The sequence below is a fragment of the Ambystoma mexicanum genome, chromosome 1p, assembly GCF_040938575.1.
Source record: "Ambystoma mexicanum isolate Mex_15411 chromosome 1p, UKY_AmexF1_1, whole genome shotgun sequence".
NCBI classification, from domain to species: Eukaryota; Metazoa; Chordata; class Amphibia; order Caudata; family Ambystomatidae; genus Ambystoma; species Ambystoma mexicanum.
In genome coordinates, this window is record NC_090921.1 from 1,194,016,420 (window position 1) to 1,194,029,524 (window position 13,105).

General features: G+C 47.2%; 1 protein-coding gene across 2 annotated transcripts in view; it reads right to left on the minus strand.

The window, feature by feature from the left end:
- The window catches only part of LOC138451498 (alpha-tectorin-like), a 1,155,342-nt gene that overhangs the window by 184,095 nt on the left and 958,142 nt on the right, over positions 1 to 13,105 (minus strand). For both annotated transcript variants that reach the window (XM_069604914.1, XM_069604913.1), the window contains one exon: positions 12,048 to 12,440. In XM_069604914.1, the coding sequence (XP_069461015.1) occupies positions 12,048 to 12,440 (393 nt within the window). The remainder of the gene's footprint in view (positions 1 to 12,047; positions 12,441 to 13,105) is intronic.

Genomic DNA, 13,105 nt, shown 5'->3' on the forward strand with positions numbered 1-13,105 from the left:
TAGCTCCCTCCCCATTCCCTTTGAGCCCTATGGGGGCTCGAATGAGAATGGGGATGTTCCGGGCCCGGGTTCCCTGAATCGGGAAATACTGGGCCCTCCGAAGTTGAAATGGCCCGGTATTTCCCCATTCAGGGACCACGGACCCGGACCCAAGTTTGGAGGCAGCCATGCCCTTATTAAGGGCATGGCTGCCTCAAAACTCGTAATGAGGCCCATAGTGTTGCAGGGAACCGCAAAAAGACAGGATTCAGGAAGAAGATGGGCACAGCATGATACAGGATCACCATGAGTACGTGATACATAGGTGCAAGTGTTGGTGATCCTGCACTTGCATTAAGCATTTTATATATGGTAATTTTGCAAAAAGTGCAAATTGCATACATGTTAACACACACTTTAGTACTTACTTGCTGTTAGGTTCTCTGCAAGCACTTTTAAACATTTACAAACCAGAGTGATAAATAAAAGAGTAAAAACAGGTGGAACCAATTTTGCTCTTTGATTTCACTCTGGAGCTCATTTTGTTCTACAGTGGCATAATGTGAATGACCGGCGTAAGACTTTTATGTCTTTCATTCACGCAATGCCACATTTTCAATCATCTGTATGGCGGAGAGGAATTGCGAAACACAACTTGCATTTCCACTGTCTTTCTTCCTCTCCGCAAACACAAATGCTCCAACATTTATGCCGCCATGAATTTTCATGCTGGTCCAAATGCTGGAGATCCCTAAGTAGTCCGCCGGAATTGTGCACCAGCATAAAGCAGGCAGACCGTATAGAGATGCATTGTACACACTGCCTGCCCTGCTCACATGTTGGGCAGTGTTTAATTTTCACTGTGAACACTGTTTACAATGTGAGCATGGTAAGTAGTGTTCACAATACACAGTACATGCTGCCACCCTTTGCCCTGCAAATTTGCACTCCGCTGTGCAAATGACAAAAATGTGGTTGTGGGGAACCGACTACACATAAATGCTTCCCACTTCCAAATAACGGCCAGCCCAATGATGACCACCTCTCTGTTTTGTAAAAAATGTAATAGCTGCCTGCAAGTTAGGCTTCACAGGCAACAGTCTCAATATACTCCCATGGAATCCACATGCTTTAGCAGTTGTAAAAAACAAATTATTCCATAGGAATCTATTGCTTTGATGCCTTCAGGGAAATCTCATACAGTCGTTAAACCTTGTAGTATTTGAAGGCAAAGGAGAAATCCACTGTGGATAAGATAGTGTGCCACCTCTCTGCATTCATTGAAAATGAAAGTGACCCAAAGTGCAAAAAACGTGGTGTAAGCTGCACATGCCTTGCATTAACACATACTTTTTCCAAGTTCACATATTTGGAAAGGCTCCTCATCTCGCCAAATCCAAACACTCATATCACCCAACACGTGCTAGGCCACCGCATATGAGCAGTAGGATTGGATGGATTGAATGAAATGTAAAAAACAATTCTGCTAAAGAAACACTCTGTCCGGCAAAGTCAGAATACCCTGGTAATTCCTCATTGCCAGGTGCCGGATTCTTTCGCAAGTTTGGAGGCGCCTTGCCGGTTTTACCAGCAAGGCTACCTTCAAGATCGGATTGAGGCCCATTATCTCTTAGATAGGATTTTAATGTCCCATTCATAACTTAATTGACAAATACTTTCACTTGTTTAATGACTTTAAACTTACTTTCTCGTTGTGTTTTTATAAAGTGGCATAGCCTGTAAGACCACCTGTAATCCCATATGTATGCTTTGGGTTCTTCGGTAGTCTTTGGCTTCCCATCGCTTTCCTTACCTTCTTTCTGTATTATTCTGATGTCGCAGCATCCGTACGCCAGGAACCACGGGTTGCCTTTGGTGTTTCTTCCCTTGCGTCCGGTGCATTGCTTTGACTCAGTGTGAACACCATTAAACGCAATTCTGCTCCCGTGCCTCTTTCCCCAGGGAATGGTTCCCACTTCACTTTACCTTTCTCGGGGTAAATTGCTGGCACCTCTCTCTCACTTTTCTGGAATCAGGGTAGCGCTCCCACCAAGTGCATAGGCGTGCCTTCCCTCAATTTGGTGATCAGATTTGTTGCTTACCGACAAGCAGACCAGCGACTGCAGCTCCTTCCTCTCGTCTCTCTCATCAGCTGCATTTCAATCTTCCCGTCTTGGTAATTCCTTTTCCAACAACTAGACTATTGCATTGTATGGGGTCGTAGCAATCGCCACTGTTCTGTTGGTTTTCCTCGTGTCAGTGGATTCGTAACTTCCTCTTGAATAGTATTGAGGAAGTGGATACTGAGCTTCTTTACAAGTAAGCCTCACTGCTCCTGGCCTCTTCCTCATCCCAGTAGTCACTGTATGGTCCCTAAAGGGATTTTCAAGGGAAATCAAAGTGGATCTACTAAGAGATTGGGGCGTATGATAGTATGATATTAAGGTCTGGGGCATGGAGGATACATCAATGGAAGGGAATGGGGGCTATGTGATGACATCTTATCTCCCTAAGGGTAGCCTCCCCTCAGGTGGTCCTCCCTCATATAGCTGCTCACAGGGTCAGGATCAGGTAGTGGATGCTGTCTCCTGGCCACATGGGGGAGGAATAAATCAGGGAAAGGAGTGATGACATCATCAGATTCATCACAGCTTTTATTGTCAGAGTTCACAACCTGACTGGCCACAAACCGCAGGAAGGACAGATTAATGAGAGTTCCTAGTCTATACCTTGAATCCCTGTGGGCTCCCTCCACCCTATCCCAGGTTTCCCTCCTTCCCTGGCAGTTGTGAGGCAGGACTAGTGATTGATAACCCCTATTATATATTTCTATCCTGCACTTCAATTGAGGGCCTGCCGGGAATTTTCTAAGGAGTCCCTATTCTAATGATGTGAGCTGATGTGATTTTCCAGTTTTGCTTTTTCGCTCTCAAACACTGTCTCTCTGTTCCCTACTCTGACCCCTCTCTATCCTTTTATCAATTCCTCTGCATTTTCTCACTTTTGCTTCCCTCTCCAATATCAATGTTCACCCTATTCTCTTCGGTTTTCCTCTCTCTCTCTATCTCCCATTACTCTCTCCTTCTCCACTCTCTTCCCTCCTTCTCCATTTTCCATTCTCCATCTCCCATTGTTGTTCTCTCTCTCTCCCTCTCTCTCTTTCCCTCTCCCTCTTTCCCTCTCTGGTCTTCCCCATTATCCCTCCTGCTCTCTCTCTCTTCTTTACTTCCTCCTGTCTCTCTATGCCTCCCTGTCCCTCCAAACATTCTCACTCTTCTCCTTTCTCTCTATCCCTCCTGCTGCGTCCCCTTCTTCTCCAACTTCCTCTTTTACACCTGTCTCTCTGTCACTCTCACTTTAACTCTCTTATACTCGTGCCTTCTTCCTTCACTGCTTCATTTCCCTTTGCATTGGTCCCTCAGGGTAATCTATTCCTAGGATCTCCCCTGGGGCCGAGGTACATTGGCCGAAAGTTTGAACAAAATAAACACGTGCCCCCATTGTGCGCACTGGCAATCATGGGGCTTCTGCAGCACAGTTCTATTGTGGGCCTCAGTACCCATCTGTTTCCTGCAGCCCAGGAATATGGTGAACCTGCCATCAATCTGGATGGCCTCTGTAGAGAGAGACTCACATTTGGCACTGCTGTTTCCTTTCACAATGTTCTACGCTGATGAAGGTCTGGAGCCTGAAGACCTGAAAGTAAAAGAAAAGAACTATGGCGAGACAAGAGGCAGAAAGACATGGTACAACAGACAGTGGTACCACAATTAAAATAATGCTAGGCGTGTTTAGTGGGGGCCATGGACTCGGGCCCACCAACTTCCTCATCCCAGGATTGGCTCTCACATGGACAGTAGTATGTTGCCTACCCCAGATTGATAGCAGTCTCAGTTTCCCCATGAGAGTGTCAAGCCCCTGTTACTGTCATAGTGCCCTCTTCCCCAAACTTTGAGGCAAAAGTGTAAAATGCTTAAAAGTTATTAAGCATAGAAAAAATGCTGTTTTGGGACTGCGTCCATTTATTTTAGGTTAACACGTCATGAGCAGAATCAATTATGTCACTTGTAAAATATTTAAACCTTACGCTGTTGTCCCTACAAATAACTAAATGTCCCTATACAGAGAAAAGCTTGCTGTCCCTTGAGGTGTAATGTCCCTAATGTGGGGCTGGTGTGAACATTACCAGCACAATCAGTCCCCAATAGAAACTAAAAAGGGACTGGTGAACACTGATAAAAATTAAAGATAGATGCAGACCTACTAGGCGTTGTGAGCATTCAGAGAGAGAATGGATGAGTGAGCAGCTGTAAGTGCCTAGGTGAAGTGGTCAGCAGCCATTAAATAGGTAAGTGCAGGTCTGGGGTGACATAGACCAGTGGGTGCCAAGACAAGTGCTAGGAGGGTTGGAGGCTGTAGGCAATTGTGTGGGAGTGCAGGACCCTGGAGGACACATAAGGGCCCTGCTCACCAATCTCAGACTCTGTGGGATTTAGCAGAGGAGGGAGGAAGGAAAGGAGGAGGTGAAAGGAAAGTCTTGATGAGCTTCCGGAATTTGAGGAGGTCCGGCTCAAGATGAAGAGTGAGGGGTAGGCTGTTACATAGGAAGGAGCCTCAGAGGATAGAGATCGACCACCAGCTCGCTGTTTAGCAAAGTGCCAAACACACACAGAGTTGGTGCCGGAGGAATTTAAAGATCTGGAGGGAGATTATTTAGTGAGAGCAAGTTGTAGATAGGTGTCACGCGTCCCCTCTCGTGGTGCTTGTGGAACAGATGGAGGATGTACCTCCATTGAATTGGCACATCACACAGTGCTCCCAACATGCTTGCCAATCTAGTGTTTTCCAACATGGCCACCGCTGGGTTGCATTTAATCATTTTGCTCCCGGCTGTCTGCGCGTTGCAACACGATTGCTATCTCGTCTTTGGGTAAGACGCTAGTGCTCTTGTTGTTCACTTGACACTCGAGCTGCTTTCCACTGCTTTCTGTGTCTCCTGCCTTCCTCCTTCCTGCCATTACCGCACGCCGCTTCTCAGACTCTCTTGGCTCGCTGCGGACTCGATTACCTTTTTCTTCCTGTCTCCCTGCTCCCTCCGACTTCTCCAGTCTCTGTGAGTGTGGTATCTTCTGCCTTTCTGTTCAGTGCTCTCACGGGGCTCCCCCCCCGCAGGCGCAGCAGCGCTGTCTGCTGATTCCTGCCACCAATGCTGCCTCCAGTCCTTACTGTACGCCACAGCCTTTTCTCCCTCACTTCTCGTGGGTTCCTTTAGGCTCTTTTGCTTCATTCTAGGACCCTCATTCTATCTGCCTGTGCATTGTTTTCCTGGTGCCATATTCTGACTATCTTCCTTATTGGAGGGATAATAACCGTGGAAACTGACCATCAGTGTGATGCTGGAAATGCATCGGAGGGACAGGGCCTCCGTATCCTTGTCCTTTACTGCTTCTTATCGTGTGTTCTATCGTGTTTTCCGTGCAGGAGTTCATGTGGGACTCCTGGCGGTGCAGCTCTCTCTCTTTTGGTTTGGTGAATGGACCTGTGGGATACCCTTATGGCACCCATGGATGGGGGTACAACCCTGTGCCCCTAATGTATGTTTTTGGGCACCTGTGGGTGGCCCGCAGAGCAGGGTATGGGCTGGTGGAAGCTCCATGCTGAAATTGACAGGTGCGCAGATTATCCTTGATTTTGGGATACCCCGGCCCTGCCATTGTGATCAGTTGATTCCTGATGGAAAACAAGATGGCACCGGTGGCCTCTTACTTTCTATTACCCATTACCTTATTTTCCCAAAGTCCTGGGAAGCCCTGACTCTGTCCCTTCCCCCTGACGGGCCGTTGGGTGGAAGTGCCATATATGGTGTTGTTGTGAAGGCCCGGCCAGACTAGCTGGAGCCTTCCCGGTGATGTATGTTGTGGGTACCTCCTGTGGGTGGGACCTGGGTGAACAGAGTGTGTGATGAATATGCATTCTGTGTTGTGGATGTCTAGTATCTGGTGGTTGACACAATGACTGAGACAGCCCTGCCCGAAACCGGTATGAATGCAGCTTGGAGTGTTGAATGGCTCGGTACTTGTCCCAATACACATAACTTGTTGTGAGTGTCTGGAGAGAAGTGAATGGCCTGAATACCTTGTGTGCCTGATTGGCTGCGTGCCTGCATGAATGCCCTTAGTCGTGATTGGATGCTTGAGTGTGACCCAGCGGAATGAATGGGAGATCAACAGTATATCTGGGGACCTCTCACTGCTAGGAATCATGTTCAGAAGCTGAAGTCCACTACGACGAGTAACTGGAGTAACTGAAGCTTGACCTTGAAGCCCTGCTGGACGAGAAGAATTGCTGTTGCTCTCCTTCACAATCCGAAAGCTGCTGTGCCTCCAAGGATTGACCCAGAGAGGACCTGGTAAGGCACCCTCTTCCCGAGCTACGAGGGACCATTGTGCACAGCTGATCTTTGCCAAAGCTCCCTGGTAGACAGACCTTCGACAGGCTGCCGACCCGAGATGGGGACTGCCGCGGAATCTCAAAGAGAAGCACCCGGACTGTTGTCCGCCACTGTCGACGACCGCCGTCGCCGACCGGAGCTGCCGTGCTCCCATTTGCCTAAGAACTTCAATTGATCATCGGACGCTCTCGTCTGCATCGTCACCCGCTTTTCTCCCGCTGGAGAAGGCCTGACCGTCGACGTGCCGAGGAGCATCCGCCGGTGGGTTTCCCGCCACCTAAAGACCACAGAGACGCCGACGACTCGATGCCCTTGCTGGGCCACAGTTCTTCATCATCTCTTTGCGGTCCAGAACTATCGTCACCGAGGTGCCCTGCACGCCTCTTCCTTGCAGGACGCCGACGCTCTGTCGTCGACGAGCACCGCTAGGAACGAAGCTACCACTTCACCGTCGTAGTTCAACCTGTTCACCGTCAGACGTTCGACGACCCGTGACTCCTGCCTTAAAGGGAGGGCACTCAAGAAGGGCAGTCGTTTCCCCGACACAAAACGCCAAGTTCCCCGACGCCTCTCGACGATCCGTGGCTCCTGCTTTAAAGGGAGGCACTCAAGAAGGATCGGTCGACGCATCTGCGGAGAACTCTACTCCACCAGGTACATTGGGGGGATAAAACCTTAATAGGAGGAACTAAGACTAGTGAACATTACATGGACTGGGCTTGTGCTATATATCTTTATTTACAGGTTGCCCAGGTGGGGGGATCTCCACACAGAACTGTGCCTAGTGGTAGGGGTCAGCATTCTGCCTATTGTTTCAACCATCTTACGTTCCTGCCTATCTCCATTGCTAGTTTCCTCGTTATTGATCTGTGTGACATTTTAACCGAACAATTGATGCACTTTAATGAGATTTTATAACATTGGTGGTACCACTTTAGAATTGTATATATTTATCATTATTGACTTCCGAGTACAAAGTGCGTTATTGTGATCGTGTACATACCTTTGAACATTAATTATATAAAGACTGTGTTTTCAGTAATACAGAGTGTGGACATTCCTTTGTGGGGGTTCGGGGACTACAATGTACTTAAGAACCAGCCTGCATCACCTCCTAAGAACCTAGGCCTTGATTGCTCATCCATTGCTACCTTATAGAGAATCTTGGCTGGGGTCTTCTGCGCCTCTCCTCTACCATATAGAGAGCAGAAGTACAGACACCCCCTACAAGTCTTTACAATCAGGTTCTACTCCAACCTATGACCCAGACTTGTCTCACATGCACCAGTTTGTTGACACGGGTCATACAGACTTCATCGACCAAGCCAGCAACCACAAGTCTACTTCATTCCACACCAACAAACAGCGTTTTTTCTGCCTCAAGAGGTTTTTTCCCCTTTGTGGCTTCTTCGGAGAAGGGGCCACTAGCCTGCCAATTCCATTAGGCAGGCATAGTGGCTTCTCTCCAAGGGAGAGCATATATCTACCATAACAAAAAAGAACTCCCGGAGGAAAGGAAGAAGGAAAGAACTCCAGACCAGCTCCAGTGAAAGAGGTGAGGAAGAAGAAGCTGTGTCTGATTTGAGTGATGCACTTTGCCTTTCAAAACAAGACACACCATGTCTCTTAACTGTCTTATGTAGAGAAACACCTCGACTTCATCCAGAATCATCTGATATTCCTGGAACTGTCATGAAGAGACACCTTGAGAAGGTGGATTAAAATGTATTTTTCTTTCCACAGAATCACCAACAAAGGTAGCTTGGTGCACCTGAAATCTAGACTGAAATTGCCTCCTGGTCCCGTTTTGAATTTTCTCAATGTCCCCAATCGAGCATTGTGAATTCCAGATTGATTTTGAAGACACACCTATTTGGGGAGGAATTGAACTCTTGAAAAATCATTTAGTCCTGAAAATGGCCCTAACACTAAGTAGACCGACAGCACACGAGATTGTGCAGTATGTGCTCGAGTGGCCGAAACATATGTCGACTTGAAAGGAAAACACCTATCTATCTGTTTTCCCTATCTCTATCTGCAACACTGAGTTACAGGTTGCTCAAAATGAACTGTATTGTTGGCCATAACTACTGATTAGATCAGAAAGCTAAGGGAAGCCTAAAAACATCAAACACTAACTACATAAAACTCCCTCACACTGTGTGTACATATAAACAAGTACTAGACTGTATGATCTATTGGTCCATATCCCCAACCTTTTACAATTCTATCCACAGGTTTTTCAAAGGAATTGTTTGAAAATTATTGTTTTATGTTAAAAAATAGGTTTACAAAAAAAAAATGTTTGTTATGATGTGATAACTCACTAACTTTTCTAGTGGAATGTGTGTTCTTTATGATTTATGGTTTTGATATAAGTGACCACATGTTTTTTTAGCTGTTTTTCTATAAAAAGGAAAGAGAAAGATAAAATAACTACGTATGTTTATTGGATATTGAGAAATGGTGTATCTTTACAATGTGCTGGCCTATCTGTTTAGCAAATAAACAGATACATACGATGATTTACTGAAAGGTTTTCCCCAAAAGAGAGGGATAGTTGGTCTGTTGTTCCTCAGCGTGATTAAACAGTCTCCAATAGTACAGATCTGATGCCCCGATAACAAAAAATTGGGAGTATCCAATCTGTAAAATCTCTTTCCACTGCTCAACCTTTTACGCCTTTTCTCCTCACAGCCTAAGATCATTCTTCCTATTTAAACATGTGGATTTGGACCTGACAGATTTTTTCATAAGCCAGCTTAGTCTACTTTGCTCTTTTTCTCCCATCATGTTGTATTTCTCCATTACCGGCCCATTCAATACTCACACGAGCAACAGTAGCCCATCGCAAACAAATCACAGAAAATTCAGTGTGTGTGGTAGATGCCCACCTTCACTTTGAGTCCCCCTAGTAAATGTGCCCCATGATGTCATTTTTGATCTCGGTATTGATCCCATATATGTGTTCTTGTGCTGAGCAATGGAGTGGGACTCTGAGTTAAGATGGTTGTCACTTCCCACACTCGCCAAGTTGCCTGGGTATTGATGCCTTGAATGTATCATCTTAACTCTGTTTAAACTAAAGTTAGTTCACTGAATTCCAAGGGTTTTTTATGCTGCACATTCTCCAGGGCCGTGGATGGTGGGACTGGCCTATAGTCGAGGCTCAGGTTCCCTCCTAATAAATGATGAGTTCACACTGGCCATGGTACTGTCTCTGCCGCACTAACACAACCAGTAGTGCATGGGCCACTGACCATTGGCACATGCTCCCTTTTTTCCCCCTCCTTTAATTTCTGTGGTTGTTCCCACTTGGACATTTCTGTGGTAACATACCACGGTTACCTGGATGCAGTCCCACGGTAATGCATCGGCTGCCGATTACATAAGACATCGGAAAATGCTACATAATTTAAGTATCTCCCCATCCCCATTGCCACTCTCACTGTAGGTCCCTCCTCCGTTCTAGGTCCCCCCATCTGCCCCACTCTGTCCAAAACCTCTTTCACCTCTCTGACGTCCTCGTATTGTCCCCTTTTACTCATTGGTATCTGTGATGCATTCCCTTTTCCAGCATTTCTTGTGACATTTCCATGGAAATACTGTTGAAATCATGAGGGATTATTGCATTAAGACAAACATGTTCTGCCACTAAACGGGTTGTCCATGCCACCCCAAACCCTCTACCCATACATGAGGTCCTCTTTCCTCTCCCCACCTCTAACCTAATGTGAAATCACCCCTTGCCCCTCCAAATCGAGCAAGGAACGTGTTTCTGAATAGCCTCACTGCCGCAAGGCACCACGGGAGAAATATAAACGTGTTTTTGGATCAGGCCACCACATTTAAAAAAGAAAATGCTGAACTAATTTACACCAGAACATTAAATCAATATTTGCGAAGATTTGTACGAAGATTTGTGCCCAAATTGTTTCTCATTTGGTGCCAGACCAAGGCATCCAGCAGTTTTCACGCTAAGGGCATTCAATGGAAGCAGTCTTTTCTCTATGAGAAAGTTAATAGGAGTAGGGTGAAAAGAGGCTTTTTTGTTTTCTCAATAATGTTTGTATTGTTTAACACATTTCCCCTAAATTGTACAGTTTACCGGGGCCTGTGCCAGACAATGGCCCTCATCATAAGGTTGGCGGAATGGGTTTACCGGTCCTGTAAAGGTGCCAGTGAGAGTAAACCCATTCCGCCCTACCACGAGGTCTCCTCGCAGGACCCGCAATGGGCGCCTGGAAAAACCAGGTGTCCATACCGGGTCCCGCGAGGACACCAGGGAGCTAACAACGGGCCCGTCATTAACGGGCCCGTTTTTAGCTACATCCCCATTCCCATTGAGCCCTATAGGGGATCGAATGGGGATGGACTGGGTCCAGGGCCCTCGGACGGGGAATTACCGGGTCCGCCAAGGTTGCGATGGCCCGGTAAATCCTCATTTGAGGGACCCGTGCCCGGATTGTGGTAAGGAGGCAACCATACCACTAAAAGCGGCATGGTTACCTCCAACCTCCTGATGAGGGCCAATCTGTTTAGCAAATTTCATCCAAATCTGTCAGCGATTCAAAAGGTATTAGGCCTAATTACGACCTGGGTGGTAAGGGATTACCGGTACCGGTAAGGGCACCGGTACCGGTAATCACTTAACGCCCTACTGTGAGTTCCCTTTGCGGGTCCTCCCTTAACGCCTGGTTTTACCAGGTGTTAAGGACAGGACCCCCAAAGGGACCTTAGAGCTAATAATGGTACCGCAATTTGCGGTACCGTTATTAGCGCCTTCCCCATTCCCATTGAGCCCTATGGGGGCTCAAATGGGAAATGGGGAAGGGCCCTGGTGAATGGGGGATTACCGCCCCGCCAACCTTGGAATGGGGCGGTAATAGCTCCATTCACCAGGGCGGAGACGGTGAGGATTTGGAGGCAGCCATGGCGCTAATAGCGCCATGGCAACCTCCAACCTCGTAATGACGCCCATTGTCAGTAGAATTTTGGGAAAATGCAATGCAAACAGGTTTCACCTTAACAATAGGGTGACACCCATCACATTATTATCATCCCACCACTTTGCATCCCCATAGGTACCCATGATCATAGGGCAAATCAAGTTAGTACAATCCAGAGCAAAACAACCAGGGCCCACTTGTCCTAGGGTTATTCACCTAGCTTCTCACCAGCTCACGGGCAGCAGGCACTTCCAAATCCACTTGCGCCAACATGCCCATATGGTCACCTTACCTCTCACTCTGGCGCCATTAGCCCTCTTTTCCTCTCTTGCATGCCCCTTCAGCAACAAGCCATCAAAATGCCAGAAACCACGCTTTAGAAGACCCATCTACATTGCATTACAGGACCTACTGGTATGCAAATAGTTGTATTAATAAAAAAATGCTTGGTTATGGTTCAGTTGATTCTATAAGTGGTTCCACCAGGGGGAATGAGAGGTTATCTCTGTGTATACATCTACGGTAATTGGAGCTCCATTGCCGAAGATAACTAAGAGCTGAATGCATCAAAGGTATGGTTCAGCATGTGTGATTAAAAGGACATAATGAATGTTCGGTATATGTGAACTGGTCTCAATATTAGTAGTGATATTGATTTTGCAGCTCACCTGTGCATCTCTAAACCCGCCTAAAGTCACATTGATCTCAGAATCTTTGCTCCTCAGCCTGACTTGTACGCGATATACAAAGGATACTTTGGGGCTCCTGCGGTTTCTGTTCTCAGCCTTGACCCAGAAAGAAAAATTGGAGGACTCCAGGCAGGTGTGTGCAACCTCATAAGCACAGGTGCCCTGGAAGTGGACTATGGCGCCATCGAAGGTAAGGTAGTGTGGATCGCCAGTCACTGCGCAGTAGGTCCAATCACTGAAGCAGCCTAGCCTTCCATTCTGCACTGCACAATGCTGGCCCGGGTTACAGGTGGCAGGAACACATTGGAGCGTGCCGGGCAAGTCACAGTGGCACCTTTGAGTACAACTTGTAAGCCAGACAATGTCACCAACCTGTGAATAATACACATATGGTTACATATTAACTCAAGTCGAACACTCATTTTTCATAAAAGTTGAGAGACATTTTTGTTCAGATTAATTTGCTTTAAAAAGTGGACAATCATGGTACATTTAATGTATGAACGAGAACTGTTCTTTACATAGCCGTCATTACAAACTGGTCATTGCATACTGGTCATTGCATACTCTATCACGCTCCTATCATGATACGATATGAAATTTTATTTAAGCGTGCCTATACACAAGTGTTTCAAGGCGGGGGCGAACAGGGGGTACAGCAGCCATATTACTAGGCCCAGTGACATTGAGAATGCGCAAGTGCGGGGGAGAGGGAAGGGAGAAGTGCCCGGGGAAGGTGAGGGAGGCAAGTGCAAGACATGGGGCCCTCATTACGAGTTCGGCGGTGGCCATGCCGCTATTGGCGGCATGGCTGCTGCCGAAATCGTGTCCGGGTCCTCAGAATGAAGAATTACCGGGCCATTCCGAGTTCGGAAGGCCCGGTAATTCCTCCCTCCAAGGACCCGGACCCGGTCCTTCCCCATTCCCATTTCAACCCCCATAGGGCTGAATGGGAATGGGAGAGGGAGCAAACAACGGGCCATTACGAGTTGGCCCGTTGTTTGCTCCCTCTTCCCCTCGCGGGACCCGTTAAGCAC